This window comes from Tiliqua scincoides, chromosome 1 (genome assembly GCF_035046505.1).
Source record: "Tiliqua scincoides isolate rTilSci1 chromosome 1, rTilSci1.hap2, whole genome shotgun sequence".
Classification (NCBI taxonomy): Eukaryota; Metazoa; Chordata; class Lepidosauria; order Squamata; family Scincidae; genus Tiliqua; species Tiliqua scincoides.
Genome location: NC_089821.1, coordinates 217,623,434 through 217,642,748, shown reverse-complemented (window position 1 = coordinate 217,642,748; position 19,315 = coordinate 217,623,434). Strand labels below are relative to the sequence as shown.

At 43.0% G+C, this 19,315-nt stretch overlaps 1 protein-coding gene across 4 annotated transcripts in view; it reads right to left on the bottom strand.

Moving 5' to 3' along the window:
* Positions 1 to 19,315, bottom strand: part of SCAF8 (SR-related CTD associated factor 8) — a 106,468-nt gene that overhangs the window by 67,268 nt on the left and 19,885 nt on the right. For 3 of the 4 annotated variants that reach the window (XM_066615825.1, XM_066615835.1, XM_066615817.1), the window contains exons 2-8: positions 14,434 to 14,517; positions 10,291 to 10,335; positions 8,887 to 9,048; positions 7,043 to 7,199; positions 3,654 to 3,784; positions 2,369 to 2,545; positions 1,093 to 1,175 (exon numbers count right to left, since the gene is read on the bottom strand). In XM_066615825.1, coding sequence (XP_066471922.1) covers positions 1,093 to 1,175; positions 2,369 to 2,545; positions 3,654 to 3,784; positions 7,043 to 7,199; positions 8,887 to 9,048; positions 10,291 to 10,335; positions 14,434 to 14,517 — 839 coding nt within the window. The remainder of the gene's footprint in view (positions 1 to 1,092; positions 1,176 to 2,368; positions 2,546 to 3,653; positions 3,785 to 7,042; positions 7,200 to 8,886; positions 9,049 to 10,290; positions 10,336 to 14,433; positions 14,518 to 19,315) is intronic. The other variant, XM_066615844.1, reaches the window with a different exon arrangement.

Genomic DNA, 19,315 nt, shown 5'->3' with positions numbered 1-19,315 from the left:
ACTAGGGTGAACGGGATCATAAACTGGCATGAAGATCCCCCCCCTTAAGTCAAACCAAAACAAGCAAACAAAAAATTCGTCTTGCGAAGCACGGGTCATAAAAATTCGTTGTGCGAGTTACCAAACTTCGCAAAACGCTTTCGTTCTGCGAGTTTTTCGCTGCGCGGGGCATTCGTTATGCGAGGTACCACTGTATTTTAAATAACTGAATAGTTCTAAAAGAATATCCTAACAGAAAATTTTAATCAATTTAAAATTCTAATCAATACAAAAATTTAAAGCGAATTCCATGTATTTGGCTTCCCTCCTGACAGATAATTTTCAATTCTTACATAATGAAAATAATGGAAGTTATGACAATATCAGTAACAAAAACCAAACGTGGAAGAAAAGTAAATTGATCTGAGATTTTAATCCACTGAAAATCTGCACTAATGGAAGGGTTTATGAATTTGTCACCCTAGATCAGTGGTTCCCAAACTTTTTAGCACTGGGACTCACTTTTTTAAAAGATACTCTACTGGGACCCACATAGACTTATTTTTCAAAAGGAGATCTAGAAAGAAGTATTTTATTTATTCATAAGTAATAATAACAAGAAAAAAGACCCTCAAACATTTATCTCCCTATATTTACACATGCTTGCAAACTGCAGGAACTGAGCTCTTTACAGGGTAATTAGCAGCTACAGTATCCAATTTTTGAATAACCTCAGGGCTTGAGGCAATTAGTTATCTGATCTTTCCATCACCCTTTGGCAACCCACCAAAAATCAGGTCATGACTCAACAGTGGGTCCTGACCCACAATTTGGGAACCTAGATGGTGTCATAAGTTTAAAAAGCACACTGTATTGACTTGTTTTTTCTCCCCTTTATTTATTTTTATATTTATTGCTAAATTTTTATATTTATTGCTATTTTATATTTATTTATTTATTGCTATTTTATATTTATTTTTATATTTATTGCTATTTTATATTTATTGCTAAGCAGGTTCCATGTAAAATCATGTTGTAGATGAATTTCACAAAATAATACCAATTAACATACTAAATGATGTGCTTCTGATTTAGAACAAAAAAAAGTCTTACAGTTGTGAAGTTGGAGTTTCTTTTTTAGGTTCTTCATTAACATCAGATTCTTCCCCAAAATCTCCAAACCTGTCCATCAGCTTCTAGAAGAAAACAAATAATGCATTAGAAATGTACTATATGTATGCTATTTTATAATCCATTCTTTAAAAGACTCAAACTATTTGGGTACACTAGCTGTATCTTTTTTGATCAATTAGAGATGTATATTTTCAGGTGTGTGAGATTTTTATTCATTATACATACTTGGCATGTAAAAATAGTAAAACAGAGATAAACTATAAAAAGCAGAAAACTGATTAATAGAAACATTATGTCTTCTAGAGCCACATTTTGCAATCCTGGCTGAAATTATTATGAATATTTTACATAATGCTATACAATAAAAAATCTCAAAGTACGCAACAGAAAAAAGGAAATGTTACATATTGAGTAACATAACACATAAAATTCTCTCTGTTAACTGGGCAATAGGCAACATTTTCAAGTGGTGTTCCTCTCCATATTTAGGAGGGGGAGAGTAACTGTCCCTTTCCACCCTAGCACAGTGTATTCTCTAGGGGCTGTTTGCTGATGTTCATCTGCATCTTTTTAGACTGTGAGCCCTTAAGGGACAGGGAGCCATTTATCTGATTTTGACTGTAAACCACTTGGTGAACTTTTTGTTAAAAAGTGGTATAAACAGGCATCCCCCCATATCTCGCACCTGTAGATTAACTTACCCATGGTTTTCCACCCCCCCCACCCATTATTTATCTATTTTTCTTTACTGTGGCACCAAGCAACCTGCCTTTGCAGTCATTTTTAGAATGATAGAAGAGGAATGTGAGAAGCAGCCTTCCAGAACACTAGAGGAGAAAGATAGCCAGAACACTAACAGGAAGCGTCATGCTTCCTGTTGATATTCTCTTAAGTCTCCCTCCTCCAATGTTTCGGATGGCTGCTTCTTGCGTTCTAGTACTCTAAAACTGGCTTCAAAGGAAGAGATAGGAGTGCTTAGCGACACAGCATAGGGTTCCCTTTTATCTGCAGTTTTGATATCTGTGGGGGACATCCCAGCGGATATGGGGGGATGCCTGTAAATGCTGTTATTATAAACAACAACAACGTGATATTAATGTCACAAGAAGTTTTATAAGATATTGAAAATTAATTTTTTTTAAAAGACAAAGTTCTGATATGCAACATAAATATAGGAAACAAAATTCCATGAAAAGGTAATCTGTAAATATAGGTAGTGGCAAAATTTTTCCAAAGATGGTAAATCAACTTCTACCTTGTTAAAAGAGACTCCCTGTTCTAGTGGATTAAGGGTATTGGCAGCAGCGGCAGCAGCAGTAAGTTGAGCTGTGAGGGCTTGTAATTGAACAACAAGACCGGCATCCAACGCTTGAAGTAGTGATGGCTGTGGCTTCTGCTGTTGCATCTGCAGTGTTTGTATTAACTGCTGGAGCTGGATGGGTGTGGGGGGGGGAGAGTGAAAATGACAGAATTTTGTTGATTTCATATACACAATTCCAATTTAATATAATTTTTGATATTGATGTAAGATATTATGCACTCCCACTGAGAGTGAGCTGCTAAAAATTGTTTTGATAAGCAGCAATGACAAAATACTAATCTTGTTGGCATCCTTCAGTCTCAGAAGACTATGGTACCGCGCTCTGAATGGTGGTCCTGGAACAGTGTCTCCAGTGCGCGAAGCCTGGGTAAGGTAGATATGGAGGATAGACTGTTTCCCATGCAGCAAATCCCCCCTCTCCACGTCGCTGAAATGGTCCAATGGAAAGGCAGAAGCCAATACGGTTGGCTCCAGCGGCGTCATAGGAGTTGCCAGAACGTGACTGTGTTCAGCCATGAACTGCCTCAGAGTCTCCGGCTCTAGATTTTGCCTCGAGGTTGACTCCTGAAGCCTTTTCCATAACTGGATGTAGCCACAAGGCAGTGGAGGTTTGGGATCAGAGTTTTCCTTCGTTCAGATGAGCTGCCTTCCCAGTCTAACGAGTCCCAACTACCTGGTGGCTGTTTAGTCGCCTCTTATGACAAGTACAGCCAAACTGAGGGCCTGTTCTTATCCCCAGCCCCCAGGGGAATACCAAACCACTTCAAAAACATACAATGTGCCCTCGTTATCCATGGGGATCCATTCCAGGACCCCCAATGGATACCGATCTCTGCGGATACTAAGGTCCATGGAAAGTCTTTAAAGGACCTCCTGGATGCGCCTTCTGGTTGCGTCTGGGAGGTCAAGTGTGGCCCTCCAACGCGGGTCGGCGTCAGCTCTGAGTCAAATCCTTGGGTCAGAACCTGTGGACAAAGAAGGTCCACTATACATATAATTTATGAAATTTATTCAATTTGTTTAACCAATTATTTCTTGATATATGTGCTAAAGGAAACAATGTGCAAGCATTCTGACATATATAGAGTCAGGACATATTGGATATGAAAACTCCTGACACAGACTGCAATAAGACACTTGTTTAATTATACATAGCAGTGAAGTGGTATAATAATAACTCTGTGATTATTTTGTTTTTTACCAAAGAAATGCATTTTACCTGTTGACCTTGTGGACTCTGCAGGATTTGTGCTACAGCAGCAAGGGTGTCTGTATTTGTTATCTGTGACACCCAAGGATCAGGTAAACTTTGGACCACATTGGCTGGTGTAGCAGGTGTCACAGGAGTTCCTGAAAATGAGGACAAAGGCAGAAGTTATCTTTGCACAATACTGTTAAAGAACATCAAGCTGAAACAGCGCAATCCTATCTTGCGCTGGAACAGGCAGGCCAGGAGGCCTGCACTGTAGGCAGCACAAGATAGGGCCCCAAAATGGCTTAGCCAGAAGTAAGGGGAAACTCTTCCCTTACCCCTGGGTAAGCCACTGCAGCCCCAATGGTCTCCTCAGACTTATGCCACCTCCTGAGGTTGCAAAGTCCAAAGAGCAGAGCGGCTTGAAGTTGCTCTGTGCTCTGCTTGGAAACTGGGGTTGGGATCCGGCATAAGAGCTGGGTCCCAGCCCTGCCTCCTGCTCCCTGCCTCGGGACCACCCTCTGCCCACCCTCCCCCACCTCAGAATGTCTCCTCTCTGCCCACCCCAGAGCCTTGCGTTAGTCAAGTTTGGCTGATGCAAGGCTCTCCAGTAGAGGCTGGATGCAGCTTCTGCAGGCCGGCACGCATCCCTGCGTCGACTCAGCTGACTGACAAGGAGGTACAAATGTGCTTTACGGCGCAAGTCTCTTGCACCGGCCCAAGGGCACCTCAGGATTGTGCCCTAAATGACATAGAGAGAAATCAGCAAAAATGAACCAGCATAATGACATTACAGAGTGCTTCAATAATAAGTATTATTTCAAAACATTTGATGCCAGAAAGCAATTGACACTTTTCTCTTGTGTTTGGAGAGTTAGGATTAGTGTCTGGCTAAAAAAAGTTATTAACTTCTCTGTGCAGTAATTCTCTAGAGGGGGGGTTTAGCTCTGAGACTGTCTATGCTTATTCGTTTATTCGAGCAGTTTTACCTGTCTTTATGCTCTTCAGCTGACAAGACTCTCATTTAAGTTTGACCCAACTCATAAGACTACTGACAAACATTATGAGCAATAAAATAAGACAGCACTTTCTACTGAGCAATGCATTCAAAAGTATGGTAACTTTATCAGACAAATTTGAAACAAGGAGTAGTACTTAACTGCCATAACCATTTCCCAGTTCTGCCTTGATAATACTACATGCGTACATTAGAAACTACACAGCTAGCCATACTTAGATTAGACAACATTAATCAATTATTTTATAAATCTGGTAGAAATCCTTTTAAGAAAATAACCATTTTCTCACCAGTTTTACAATGTATTATACCACCATGCGCAGAGATTGTAATGCAGGGAGGTGAGTCCACATCCTGAACCATGACCTGTGTTTTCTTTAGGCTGATTGTCAGTCCAAAATCTTGGCAGGCCTTGCTAAAACGATCCATGAGCTGCTGGAGATCTTTGGCAGAGTGAGTAGTGACAGCTGCAGTGTCGGCAAAGAGGAAGTCACACAGACATTTCAGCTGGACTTTGGATTTTGCTCTCAGTCTGGAGAGGTTGAAGAGCTTTCCGTCTGATCTGGTCCGGAGATAGATGCCTTCTGTTGCAGTTCCAAAGGCCTGCTTCAGCAGGACAGCGAAGAAAATCCCCAACAAGGTTGGTGCAAGAACACAGCCCTGCTTCACTCCGCTTCGGATGTCAAAAGGGTCTGATGTGGAGCCATCAAAGACAACAGTGCCCTTCGTGTCCTTGTGGAAAGATCTGATGATGCTGAGGAGCCTGGGTGGACATCCGATCTTGGGGAGAATCTTGAAGAGGCCGTCTCTGCTGACCAGGTCGAAAGCCTTTGTGAGATCTATGAAGGCTATAAAGAGTGGCTGTCGTTGTTCCCTGCATTTCTCCTGCAGTTGTCTAAGGGAGAATACCATATCAGTGGTGGACCTGTTGGCTCGGAATCCACACTGCGATTCTGGATAGATGCTCTCTGCAAGTACCTGGAGCCTCTTTAGTGCAACTCGGGCAAACAGCTTTCCTACAACGCTAAGGAGAGAGATGCCGCGGTAGTTGTTGCAGTCACCCCTGTCACCTTTGTTCTTGTACAGCGTGATGATGTTTGCATCCCTCATGTCTTGAGGTACTCCACGTTCTCTCCAGCAGAGACAGAGGATTTCATGCAGCTCAGTGACGATGATCTCTTTGCAGCATTTTAGGACTTCAGCAGGGATGCTGTCTTTTCCAGGTGCCTTGCCAAAGGCAAGGGAGTCCAGGGCCACGTGAAGTTCTTCTAGGGTTGGTTCACTGGAGTGAACCAGGGTTCACTGGAGGTTGGTTGGTCTTCTAGGGTTGGTTCACTGGAGGTTGTCCATGACCTTGTGTACCTTGGCTCAACGATCTCCGACACGCTTTCTCTCGATACCGAGCTAAACAAGCGCATCGGTAAAGCAGCTACCACGTTTTACAGACTCACAAAGAGAGTCTGGTCCAACAAGAAGCTGACGGAACATACCAAGATCCAGGTCTACAGAGCTTTCGTCCTGAGTACACTTCTGTACTGCAGCGAGTCATGGACTCTTCGCTCACAACAGGAGAGGAAACTGAGCGCTTTCCACATGCGCTGCCTCCGACGCATCCTCGGCATCACCTGGCAGGACAAAGTTCCTAACAACACAGTCCTGGAACGTGCTGGAATCCCTAGCATGTATTCACTGCTGAAACAGAGACGCCTGCGTTGGCTCGGTCATGTCGTGAGAATGGATGATGGCCGGATCCCAAAGGATCTCCTCTATGGAGAACTCGTGCAAGGAAAGCGCCCTACAGGTAGACCACAGCTGCGATACAAGGACATCTGCAAGAGGGATCTGAAGGCCTTAGGGATGGACCTCAACAAGTGGGAAACCCTGGCTTCTGAGCGGCCCGCTTGGAGGCAGGCTGTGCAGCATGGCCTTTCCCAGTTTGAAGAGACACTTTGCCAACAGTCTGAGGCTAAGAGGCAAAGAAGGAAGGCCCATAGCCAGGGAGACAGACCAGGGACAGACTGCATTTGCTCCCGGTGTGGAAGGGATTGTCACTCCCGGATTGGCCTTTTCAGCCACACTAGACGCTGTGCCAGAACCACCTTTCAGAGCACGATACCATAGTCTTTTGAGACTGAAGGTTGCCAATACAAATATACCACCAAAGCAGGACAAAATAACAACTCACTGGACAAAGTCATTTCTGTAAAAGGAGCTTAACAGTCTTATTTTAGGACAATAAAACAGGCATACACAAGAAAGAATGCAATAGTAATAACACAATTCACCATAAGTCACATATCATTCAGTGGCCACAAGGAAGCAGTAAGAGTAACACATTTCAAACAAGGCAATATTCTTAAAGGCAAAAATAAATTGATTCAATCATCTTCCTTGTTACCTGGTGTATTATTACTCATAGTAGCTGTTGTCCCAGGCAAGACGGGGGTCACAACCGGAGGAGGAATTCCTGCTGCCATGTCCAGTAAAGGCTGGATAATTTCACTTTTAAACACATTATTTTTCTGCCACAGATTTAGTACTCTGACAATTTTACTCTAAAAGGAACAAAAAGGCAACACAGTGTTTACTTGGTCTTGCATCACATAAGTCTACTTACTGTTGGAGTACAGTTTGTGGGCTTATGGCTTGATTTGGACCTATCCTTCAAAACATGGTTAGATGGATCAAGCACATGCTGTGGAATTATGTGCCAATTCCTCCACAATCCCTAGCTTGTGGTAACCACAGTTTGCCATGATGTATAAACTGGGCAGTTATGGTAAGCATTAACCGTCCAACCATGTTTGCAAAGTTGTTTCAAACAACGGCTTCAAAGCCAGAGTTTTAAATTACCACAAATCATATATTCCCCACCTCAGAAATCATGGAAAATAAAAGTAACTATAACGAAAGCATCTTACAAATAAATACTTTATGTATATTTTATTCTTCATGTTCTTTATTGTTAGTATTCTATTTCTCGCATTTATTTCTCATATTATATTCTGTCTTTCTCCCCCGAAGGGAAACTAGAGAAGGAATTAGAAAACTTCTAGAAAAGAGGCAGTGGGGAGGAAAAAGAAGGGAACATGTGAGCATGTAACATGCTTCTGACCATTCAAACCTGGGTATGAACAATGGACCAAACTGAACTTATCTGAGTCAGTGGATGTAGTATCTGATTTTAACATCAAAGTCCTGGATTCAAATTCCAAAACTAACTTGACTGAGGGCCCAATCCTATGGAGTGCATGCCGGTTCACCACCGGCATGCACTGTTGCAAACATTAGAGAGGAGAATTAGTGAACCCTGCCCTTGCACAAATGGAAATGCCTTCTGTTCATAAAATAGTAGGTTAGGATTCAATGTACTGTGACTCAGTAAGGGATTCAGTAAGAGCAAGTAATTCTCACTCAGTCACTATTTCCCATCTGTAAAATAAGTAACCCTATAGCCTGACTTGCAGAATTGTCATCAGGTAAAAAGAAAACAAGAAAAAAAAGTTAATCTCATTGATTTAGGGTGCAATCCTAACCCCTTATGTCAGTGCTTTCCAGCACTGGCATAGCGGTGCCAATGGGACATGTGTTGCATCCTGCAGTTGGGTGTCACTCAAGGAGTCCTCCTCAAACTAAGGGAATGTTTGTTCCCTTACCTCAGAGCTGCATTGCCCTTATGTCAGTGCTAGAAAGCACTGACATAAGGGGTTAGGATTGCGCCCTTAGTATAGTACTTAGCAGTCTAAGGTTATCTTAGCATTAGATAAGAGCATTATACATTTATTTCACTGAGTCCTTACTCAAATCGCAGCTCAGTCAGGTGAATTTAAGTAGGTCATTAGTACTTTGAACAGTTATTATACAATTGACAATGATACTTTTACTATTAATGTAAGAATAGACAACAGTCACAATCATAAGATCTAGAAATAAAAACCACTACAGTCTTTCCACTTGTATCCAAAACATTACAAGATTTCCAAGGTGTTTTTTTTTTGGCCGCAATTTTTATGCTGCAATATTAGAAAACACTTTCTAAGGTGTAAATACCAAGCATTTTACTCTTAACTGCAGCTACTTCACTCCAGGATTTTCACTGGAAAGATAACTATTTCCCAACTGTCAAGAAAAAAAAAATATACAGAGCTCTGCTGCATTATTAAAATGAAAAGGGTTTTTCAAAAGTTGTCAATACTTAGGTTATTCGCTTCTTGCAGGGAAAAAACGTAGCCGATAACATACCTTGTCATCCCCAGGGCAACGGTATAAATTCTGGAAAGTGCTAACGATGTTATTGCTAAATCTAGGAGCAAACACATCCTTTTCTTGTCCAAACTGATGTCGGGACTGCCGAACAATGGAGTCAATGACATATAAACCAGGTACCTTGTATTCTGGTTTACACTGCAAAATAAAATGGTAGAATATTATATTTGTACACATTAGCTATTTGCTGACTGTAGATACGGCATGTCACAGAAACTCCAGTTGTAGAAATAATATACAGATAGCAACCTAGCTACATTACTTTTTAATAGTTTGACTTTCTTGGATCACTGCAAAAATATTCAAGATACAGCTCTAGAGTTTAAAGTTTTCCAATGTTTTTATTAATCTTGTACAGAATTGAGCTTTAGTACTTAAAATGGTACAACAAAGGCCTAGCAACTGTAAATATTATCGGACTTATTTCTCCATCTACTTGTGATATAAAATGATTGCATTTTACAGTGCAGAATTGTACACAAGAATTTGTACACAACAGAATAATATAGTATTACTGCTATGTTATAGCTTCAGCTACTGAGAAAGAAGATAATCCTGATTCTATCTATTCTAACAGCCCTATAGGTGCTGCCAGTCCTGTGGTACAGGAGTGCCAAAATGGCCACTGCTGTATTCCACAGGGCTAGGGAGGCAGCTGAAGGTCTCTTCAGGGTAAGGGAACATTAGTTTAGGCCTGTGTCATGCCCTGGCAGCCCCTATGGGTCTACTCAGATCTGCGCGAGCTCAATCGCTACAGATTCAAGTAGCCCCGTGTAGGGTGATCAGGCTCAGAATGGAGATTAGGATGTGGCAGGGGCCTCCTCCACTGTCCCTGTCCCCTCCCGTGCCTGAGCAGCCCTCCTCCATGTCTTCCCTTGCCCCAAAATGCCCCCCACCCTATTCCGCCCTCCCCCTGCTGGTTTACTTACTCTGGTTAGTGGGTGCAGCAGCTGTGCCAGTGAAGGCCCGCACAGGGCTTGCTGCCAATGGCACTGGCCTCCATGCGGCTGCAACATGCTTTACAACACATATGCGACCGTTCATGTGCCCTTCCTGCTGGCATAAGCCAGCATAGGACTGGGCTGTAAGTGTACTTATTTACATTCTCACTTTAATATTGCTTCCAGTACCAAAAAGATGGTAAACATATGTGGTACATATAAATGTTGCATTAAGTCAATTCTCAAGATGCAATAACAGCTACAGGTACAAGCAAAAAAAAATTTTTTTTTAAAGAAATCATAGGTTGTGATACTATTTAAAGTGTCACTAACATCCCATATTATATTATTTTAGCTAAATAAACTAACATACATGTTTCTGAAATGGTAAAAATAAAATGGGAAAATCATGTTAATCTACTTCTGTTTGACAACTTACCTTTTGAATGAATTTTTCAACACTCTGTACAACGTGCTTGTAGAACTAAAAGAAAATTTTAAAAAATGAATGCATAATAATTCCACTTTCTAACTCATTTTTGCAATTTCCCTATACATTTGCTGGAAACGCTCTAGTTGTGCCAGAGAGCAGCACTTGATGTAGCACATGGACAAGAAAAGCTTTCCATCCCACCCCCATATGAGGACACTGACAGCTTGAAGAGACATTGTAAGGAATATAAGTTGGTGCAGGTTTCTCAGAACCCCATCCAGTATACAGCATACCAATTATTTGTGCTCTTATGCAATGCCTCTCTGCACAGCTTGTATGCCTGCTCATGTTGGCAAGGGAATGGAAAAGAACGGCTTAACTGAGTCCTGCAGTCTCCTCTGGACCCAGGCATTATGTCTATACTTGGCTGAACTGCGCCTCTTGAATGTACTTTTATTTCCAAGTACAAAGGCTGCACTGGGTCATGTATGCCTTAGTTACACCTAAGATTATTTCTGTTAAGGTACATTATGTGGGACTGCCACTGAAGACCATTCAGAAACTTCAAAGAGTATAAACTTCTGCTGCAAGAGTTTCAACCAGTGCCAGTTTTACGGAGCATATTACTTTACTGTGGGGTGTAACAGCTGCAGTGGCTGCTGATTTATGTCATGGAGCAATTCAAAATGTTGGGCTATCAACTTTAACAACCTAAACAGTTCAGGCAAGAATACTTAAGCTGCATTCTCCATATGAATCTGCCCCATGATAAGGCTCTTTGGCATATGTAACTGGTAGGAAAATGTGAAAAGGTCTTTCCTATGGTGATACTCAAGATATGGAACTCCCTGCCATGTGAGATTTAATTGGCCCTTTCCTTACTGGTGTCTTACAGTCATTTAAAAAAATTTTTTCCAGCAAGATTTTAATTTATTTGCTGATTAGTAATGTGCTTTGTTGGTTCTTTGATGTTTTTATCTGTGTGTGTGTGTGGGGGGGGGGGTTTGGTTGATTTTTATTCTGAATTGTTTGTTTTTTTGGCATAATTGGTATGAATGATATTGGCTATCATTGTGTTTCTCCTCTTGGTATGGGAAAAGCAGGATAACAATTCTCCAATAATGAAGCAGAGAAACATTTTACACAAACTTGAAGAATGTAATAGTACATTGGTCTTCCCAGAAAGTGAGAGTTGCTGATAAGCTACTTGTTTATTAAGTTGCTGTGTAAGCATAAAGCAACTACTCTTATTTCTACAAGCAGGTGGAAAGACTTCAGAGCTATTAATTCTGCATTCTGCAACTGGCTATTTAATGGGTTAATATACTGGACACTGAAATATTTTCAAGAAGCCCCCAAGAAGATTGGGGTTCTCATTCTGGAGCTGCTTCATTATTGTATCATCCATTACTTTCTTCTCCTCTGAGCTGGATAGTTCTTGTCAGCCTAAAGGAATCTGGTTACTTTGCTTTCTTGATACGTGATACACATTGCTGATGCCACCCATAGGCACCAATGGCAGAAGCCAAGCTCAAGGCACACTTCAGAGCAAAGTCCAGAGCTACAAATACTCATGGGGAAGTAAACAAAATAATTTCACTGTTGAATGCTTCTTATGGGCCCCCAGTTAATGATCCTTGCTTTGAAATTTTAAATGTCTTAACATGTCTCTTGGCCACTACCGTGACTCTATAAAGGTCACCACTGTTCATACACGTTTAGGTCCACAACACTAGGATTTATCTTAAGACAGCTGCTGAGGAAGGCATCTCTTCCAGGATTTAATCACATAGCTGGCTGTTCTACATGGCAACTTCATAGCATATGGACAAGAATAATCTCTGTGGCCTTACACCGTCAGCATTTTTACTTGCCAGAGGTGACCAGGCAAGTACTTAATTGCAAGTTTTATACATAGCATAGTTTTTTCATATATAGCTAAGCTTTGACTTCCTTCCTCAAAACTAAGCTTTTCTGAAGGATCTTTAGTCCCTCAACATTGCTCCAATTCATTGTAACCAAATGTATGTAAAATAATTGCATATTTTTCTCCATATTCCGATACAATTTTCTTCTCCTTCCTCTGTAGTTTCCGTTGTGTCTGTTTTGGACTGTGATCTCCCTGAGGAAAGGATCTGTTCTTTCTTCTATCATATGGCACCACACACATTTATGGCACTAGATTTTTCTCATCAACATTAGTAGATTTTAACATCTACAAAACTCATTATGAATTTGAATGAGTTGAACATGTTGCTTATAAATTAAGTTTACATTTCTTCATTAGAGTGTCTTCCTGTCTTGCCACTTATTTCTACTTTGAAACTTATTTAATGAGTTTAATAAGGACCCAATCCTATCCAACTTTCTAGCACTGATACAGACATGCCAATGGGGTGTGCAGTGTATCTCTGTATCCTGCAGCAGAAAGGGCAGTCATGGAGATCTCCTTAAGGCAAGGGGACATTTGTTCCTTTACCTTGGGGCTGCATTTGTGGCTGCATCAGCACTGGGAAGTTGATTACACTCCTGCTTATAATTAAGTTACAGACAAGCGCAGAGTATAGATGTTTTTCATACAGCTAGGCAACCAACTCTCCAGGCTGCGTTATGGCTTCAACTTTCTTTAGGCAAACATTTTTTTACACTCTTCCCACTTCCAAAAATGGTGAAAAGTTCTAGAGTTTGGGCTACAAAGTTTCCTTTGGATGAGAGAGAGCTAGAGATGTCTTTGTGATATTTGCTTAATTTCTATATACTTGGATGCTCTTTGGGGAAAAAGTCAGAATATAAATCGAATGAATGAATATACAAGCAGAGCCTATTTAAAGCATACAGGGTCCTAAAAACAGGAAGCACATTCCCACAGAGTAACCTGTGCAGTCTCCTCAAGACAGCCTCCACTAGTTTTAATTAATTCCAGCTGGAAACTTTCAGGGGTACATTCAAACCTTCCCTCGTATATTAGTTCCTGTTTACACAAGTGGGAAAGAGTGCAATTTTCTTTCTCATTGCAGTCCCTGGACTCCCCCTGAAAACCTGCTTCAAAAACTTGGGAGCAGATTTTTAGGGAGTGTGGGGAACTGGAGATAGAAGGGAGAATTGCTGAAAACTGTGCTATTCTCTTTCATCTTGCACGAGTGGTACTCATGCAAGAGAGGATTTGGATTTTCTTATCCTTTCCTAATTTAAGCTACTATTTTAGCTGTTTCTTTGCCACCTCCCCTCAGCTGAAAGAGAATCACTTTCTCCAGGTTATTAGGGGTATTACACCAATGGCAGATCAAGATTCCCAGTTATCAAGTGATCCATCTCGTTATTAGCTCCCACTGATGAAAACACCAGCTAATCAATCTGAACTGTTAGCAAGCCTACAAAACTGATTTGTTTGCAGCAGTTAAAATGTTGTAAGGTACTTGCATTAAATTCTGAAAATTATCTCTAGAGACAGACTTTCTCAAATTGTGGGTCAGGACCCACTAGGTGGATTGTGAGCCAATTTCATGTGGGCCCCATTCATTTCAATATTTTCTTTTTAATATATTAGACTTGATGCTACCATGGTATGTGACTTCATTTGGGGAAATGTTACAAACCTTTACTTTTAACAAGCTACTTTGTATATTGTTTTAATAATGAAAGTAAATGGGACTCACTCCTGGTAAGTGTGGGTAGGATTGCAGCCTAGGATTGTTAATAATGTTCCTGCTTAATAATGTCACTTACAGTAATGACATCACTTCCGGTGGGTCCTGACAGATTCTCATTCTAAAAAGTGGATCTGGCGCTAAATGTGTTAGAATCACTGCTCTAGAAAACCCACTTTCAAGTCAGTGATCACTACAGGTTGAATAGTTTCCAATACCTTCCTAGGAACCATAGAATGCACAAAATTGTGGAAATGGCACAACTGAAGGAATGGAAGAATAGAAATTTTCTGAATGATGTGACTTATATCATTTAACTGTACAGTGAAAGACTACACTTTAGAATTAGTGTAGTTTAGAATATTATTTGGCATTAAAGAAAAGACCAAGAGATCATTGAAATCTTAAAAAACTAAATGAAGTCATATATGTAGCCCTCTATGAGTAAAGACTACCACCACCAACTGAGAAAGATTTGTAAGCAAAATAACCAGTTTCCTACCTTTATAGCTTTGATTGCTGCCTTGGTAATCTGTGTCATTTTGGCCTTCGAAATGGGAGGTTTGTAGTCATTCAGCGAGTACAGCTGCAAGAAAAGATTTAAAAAACACTTTTTACCACAACTGTAAGCAAAGTGTTACAGTCTTCCTGTAAGTTTTATAAATTTTGTAGTTTTATACCTATGCTTTCTCAGGTTTCAATAGGCAGTAGGTATATCATGCTAAGGAGGATGGGAGTAAATACACACATATGGGGGTAAATACACACATACTACATGAGTTCCTGAGTTGAAAAAACATGGTATCATCCAGAGAATCCCTTCTGGCTTTTAAATGGAGCTAAAGCAGAGGTTGTGTCAGGACTTGGTTGTCTGGAAGATGGTAGCCGCTGTTGCTCTATGTTCAAAGCAAGGCAGAGGTCAGAGAACACAGCTTTCCCTTTTTAGTTACTTTCGACTAAGTTCTATTTCCTCTCAAAGACTTTCCTGGAAGCGAATTGTCCAAGCACAGCTGCACTTGCTTGAGTTCTTTGCACAATTGTAAAATTGAGTATCTGGCATTAAATCTTACAGTTTCTAAAACACTATGCAACATAAACCACAGAATCAGTTTTAATACCTTCAACAGCTAACTATACTTCTCCCATGGAGACTCTTCCCTCATCCCCAAAGCCACAAAAATATATTGTATGTCGCTTTGCCTTGTGTCAGACTCACTTTCCTCTGGGGCAGCTGGCCACCCCCAGTCCACCCACCCCCTGGATGAGTCTGACAGCAATGTGGCCCAACAGGACCTGGTGGAACTCCTAGCAGGATCAAGAAGTAGCCGCATTTCCCAGAGCAGCAGAAACAGCACACATTGATGAGCATAGGTGACATAACACAACCTAGGAGGCAGTGCTCCAAGAAAGCACCTGGAGAAAGGTGGCATAGGTCCCAGGACCAGCAAGGGAAGCCAACACACTGCAAGCCCAGCTACCAAAGAAAGAGAACAGGCTGGTAATGGCCCTCAGGAGCAAGTAGAAGCAGGCCGGTGGGGGGGAGGGGGAGCCAGGTGGAAAAAAAGGATGGGCCCAATCATGGGAGGAGATGATAAAAGGGAAGCCTATCACGAGGCCAGGGACTCTACTAAGGAGGTAGATACTCTCTCCCTGTGCTACAAGCCCAGCACTGGTGGGCGGAAGAGGAGGGCAAGGTAAACTGCCCCCCCCCAAACTCTGAGGCATCTGGCAGGAGGGGATGAGGGGCACCAATTAGGCTGTCCACACTGGAGTGACACCACACCCTTAGTCCCTACTTTTAGGGCTCATTTTGTTCTACTCTCTGTAGCTGAAGAGCATCTAGTACAGTTTATTCCAATTGTTAGTAGCTCTCCAATGTCTAAGGTTGAAGTACTTCTCATTATCTGCTCCCTGATCCTTTAACTGGAGATACTGGGGACTTGCTACATGAAACACATACACTATACCATTGAAATGCAACTTCTTCCCACTCTGAGCTGAGTCCAGGCAATGCACAGGACAATGCCTGTGAAGAATTCCTACAGAGCTTAACAGCATCTGACCTTCCTTTCCACCCCAACTTACACCAGTACATGTTTGTGAAGGACTCATTTGATTCTGAAGAACAGAACTCTACTGAGCCATGTAGAACTCCTCTAAGCATGAGCAATTACATTCAATCAGGTCTTTAATATTTACAGGAAACATAAACTGTCTCACAGAAACCAAAAGGTATCAGCATTCGTCTCAATGTGCAGCTCTCCCAAGCAGAAGAACATTTCATTATAAGCTATCTTCCTGAAAAACATCTTCCTGTGCTTAACAGCTTTCTTAAATTAGAAGTTTTTTCTAAAGCTACTGGTAGGAAGAATTAAGGAGTGTTTCCTAGCACTGGTGCAGTAGCTGCTATGCTGGTACCACAAAAGAGCTGTAAAGGCTTCATGATGACTTCAGATTAAACAGTGCTGACAAGGCCAACACTGTCCCACTCAGGCTGTACCTGGATCTTCGGCTGCCAGAGTAGGTAAGAGTTGCTCTGTGAAACACAGGGGTGGGGGAGGGTGGAACAGAGGCAGAGAGGTGGGATTTTGAGGCAGAGGAAGAGCAGGGAGGGGGCGGTTCAGGCCTGGGAGGGGGGCAGGGACAAAGAGGAGACCTCTGCTGTATCCTCACCCACATCCTGGAGCTGACAGTCCTCCATGGGACTTCTCAGACTTGCAGCAGTGATTTAGAGCCCAATCCTGAGCTTCCGTGGTGCGTGACTGCAGTGGCACTGAAAATGGCTACCGCCGCATCCTGCGCTCCCACGGCAGCCATGGGTGGCACCTTGGCAGAAAGGGACTTTCGTCGCCTTCCCCTGGGTAAAGGGAGTAGCCCCACAATGGGGCTACTCGATTCACCGCCGACCTTGCCGAGCCTGACACGAAGGCTCTGGATCCGGTGCAGTGTTGCTCCACTGGTTCTGCCTCCCTTCCCGTTCCCTCCCCCCCTGGCATGACTCCTTCCGCCTCTCCCTGCCTCCCCATCATGTCTTCCCCTGCCCTCTCCCCACCTCCCTGAATGTCCATGTTAGTGCTGGGCAGGCACCCAGTGTTAGGTAAGCAGTAAGCCGGCACATCGAGTTCAGGATTGGGCTCTTAGCTGGCACAGATCCAAGTAACCCCAAATGGTAGGCTAGGGCTCAACACAGGGTAAGGGAACAAAAGTTCCCTTACCCTGAGGAGAACTCTGACCTGCTCAATTTCGGTGCTGAATAAAGCTTGTATTGTGTGGCCCTGCTAAGCCAGTGCTGGACAGGACTGGGCTTTCAGTATTGTAAATACAATACAATGCTAGCTTTCTAACACCAAATTGCATATGTTAGAAAGCATTTACTCTGGAAGACAAGGAAATTATCTCCATGGCTGAAGCAAATTCAGATTGGAAACACAATAGCAGAAAACTGACCTCCCCTATAACCTGGATATGGCAGCTGAGCCAGGAAGTCAAACGTGATGAAACAGACAAATACTGGCTTTGGACAAATACAACTCAGATGCAAATCCCTGCCTAGTTATCACATTTGGTGGGAGACTATTCTCAACAACGCCTTGTCCATATTTGGCAAGAGGACCAACAAGACGGCAGACTGGTTTGAAGCCCACTCTGAGGAGTTGACACCAGTCATTGAGGAAAAGAGGAGAGCTCAAGCAGCATACAAGGCCTGTCCCAGTGAGCGCAACCTGCAGGTCCTCCGAGGTGCTCGCAGCAAAGTCCAGCAGACTGCCAGGAGATGTGCTAACGACTACTGGCTCCAGCTCTGTTCCGAGATACAGATAGCAGCTGACACGGGCAACATCAAGGGGATGTATGATGGTATCAAGCAGGCCCTAGGTCCAACACAGAAGAAAATTGCCCCTCTGAAGTCTACCACAGGCGAGGTCATCCAGGATCGGACGCAGCAGATGGAACGCTGGGTGCAGCACTACTCTGAGCTATATTCCAGAGAAAATGTAGTCACCGAAGCGCTGAACAACATTGAGTGCCTGCCTGTGCTGGAGGAGCTTGACAGTGAACCAACCCTAGAAGAACTTCACGTGGCCCTGGACTCCCTTGCCTTTGGCAAGGCACCTGGAAAAGACAGCATCCCTGCTGAAGTCCTAAAGTGCTGCAAAGAGATCATCGTCACTGAGCTGCATGAAATCCTCTGTCTCTGCTGGAGAGAAGGTGGAGTACCTCAAGATATGAGGGATGCAAACATCATCACGCTGTACAAGAACAAGGGCGACAGGGGTGACTGCAATAACTACCGTGGCATCTCTCTCCTTAGCGTTGTTGGAAAGTTGTTTGCCCGAGCTGCACTAAAGAGGCTCCAGGTACTTGCAGAGAGCGTTTATCCAGAATCACAGTGCGGATTCCGAGCCAACAGGTCCACCACTGATATGGTATTCTCCCTTAGACAACTGCAGGAGAAATGCAGGGAACAGCGACAGCCACTCTTTATAGCCTTCATAGATCTCATGAAGGCCTTCGACCTGATCAGCAGGGATGGCCTCTTCAAGATTCTCCCCAAGATTGGATGTCCACCCAGGCTCCTCAGCATCATCAGATCCTTCCACAAGGACATGAAGGACACTGTTGTCTTTGATGGCTCCACATCAGACCCCTTTGACATCCGAAGCGGCATGAAGCAGGGCTGTGTTCTTGCACCAACCTTGTTGGGGATTTTCTTCGCTGTCCTGCTGAAGCATGCCTTTGGAACCGCAACAGAAGGCATCTATCTCTGGACCAGATCAGACGGAAAGCTCTTCAACCTCTCCAGACTGAGAGCAAAGTCCAGCTGAAATGTCTGCGCGACTTCCTCTTTGCCGACGATGCAGCTGTCACTACCCACTCTGCCAAAGATCTCCAGCAGCTCATGGCATTTTAGCAAGGCCTGCCAAGATTTTGGACTGACAATCAGCCTGAAGAAAACACAGGTCATGGTTCAGGATGTGGACTCACCTCCCTGCATTACAATCTCTGCGCATGAACTGGAGGTTGTCCATGACTTTGTGTACCTTGGCTCAACGATCTCTGACACTCTTTCTCTCGATACCGAACTAAACAAACGCATCGGTAAAGCAGCTACCACGTTTTCCAGACTCACAAAGAGAGTCTGGTCCAACAAGAAGCTGACGGAACATACCAAGATCCAGGTCTACAGAGCTTGCGTCCTGAGTACACTTCTGTACTGCAGCGAGTCATGGACTCTTCGCTCACAACAGGAGAGGAAACTGAACGCTTTCCACATGCGCTGCCTCCGACGCATTCTCGGCATCACCTGGCAGGACAAAGTTCCTAACAACACAGTCCTGGAACGTGCTGGAATCCCTAGCATGTATTCACTGCTGAAACAGAGATGC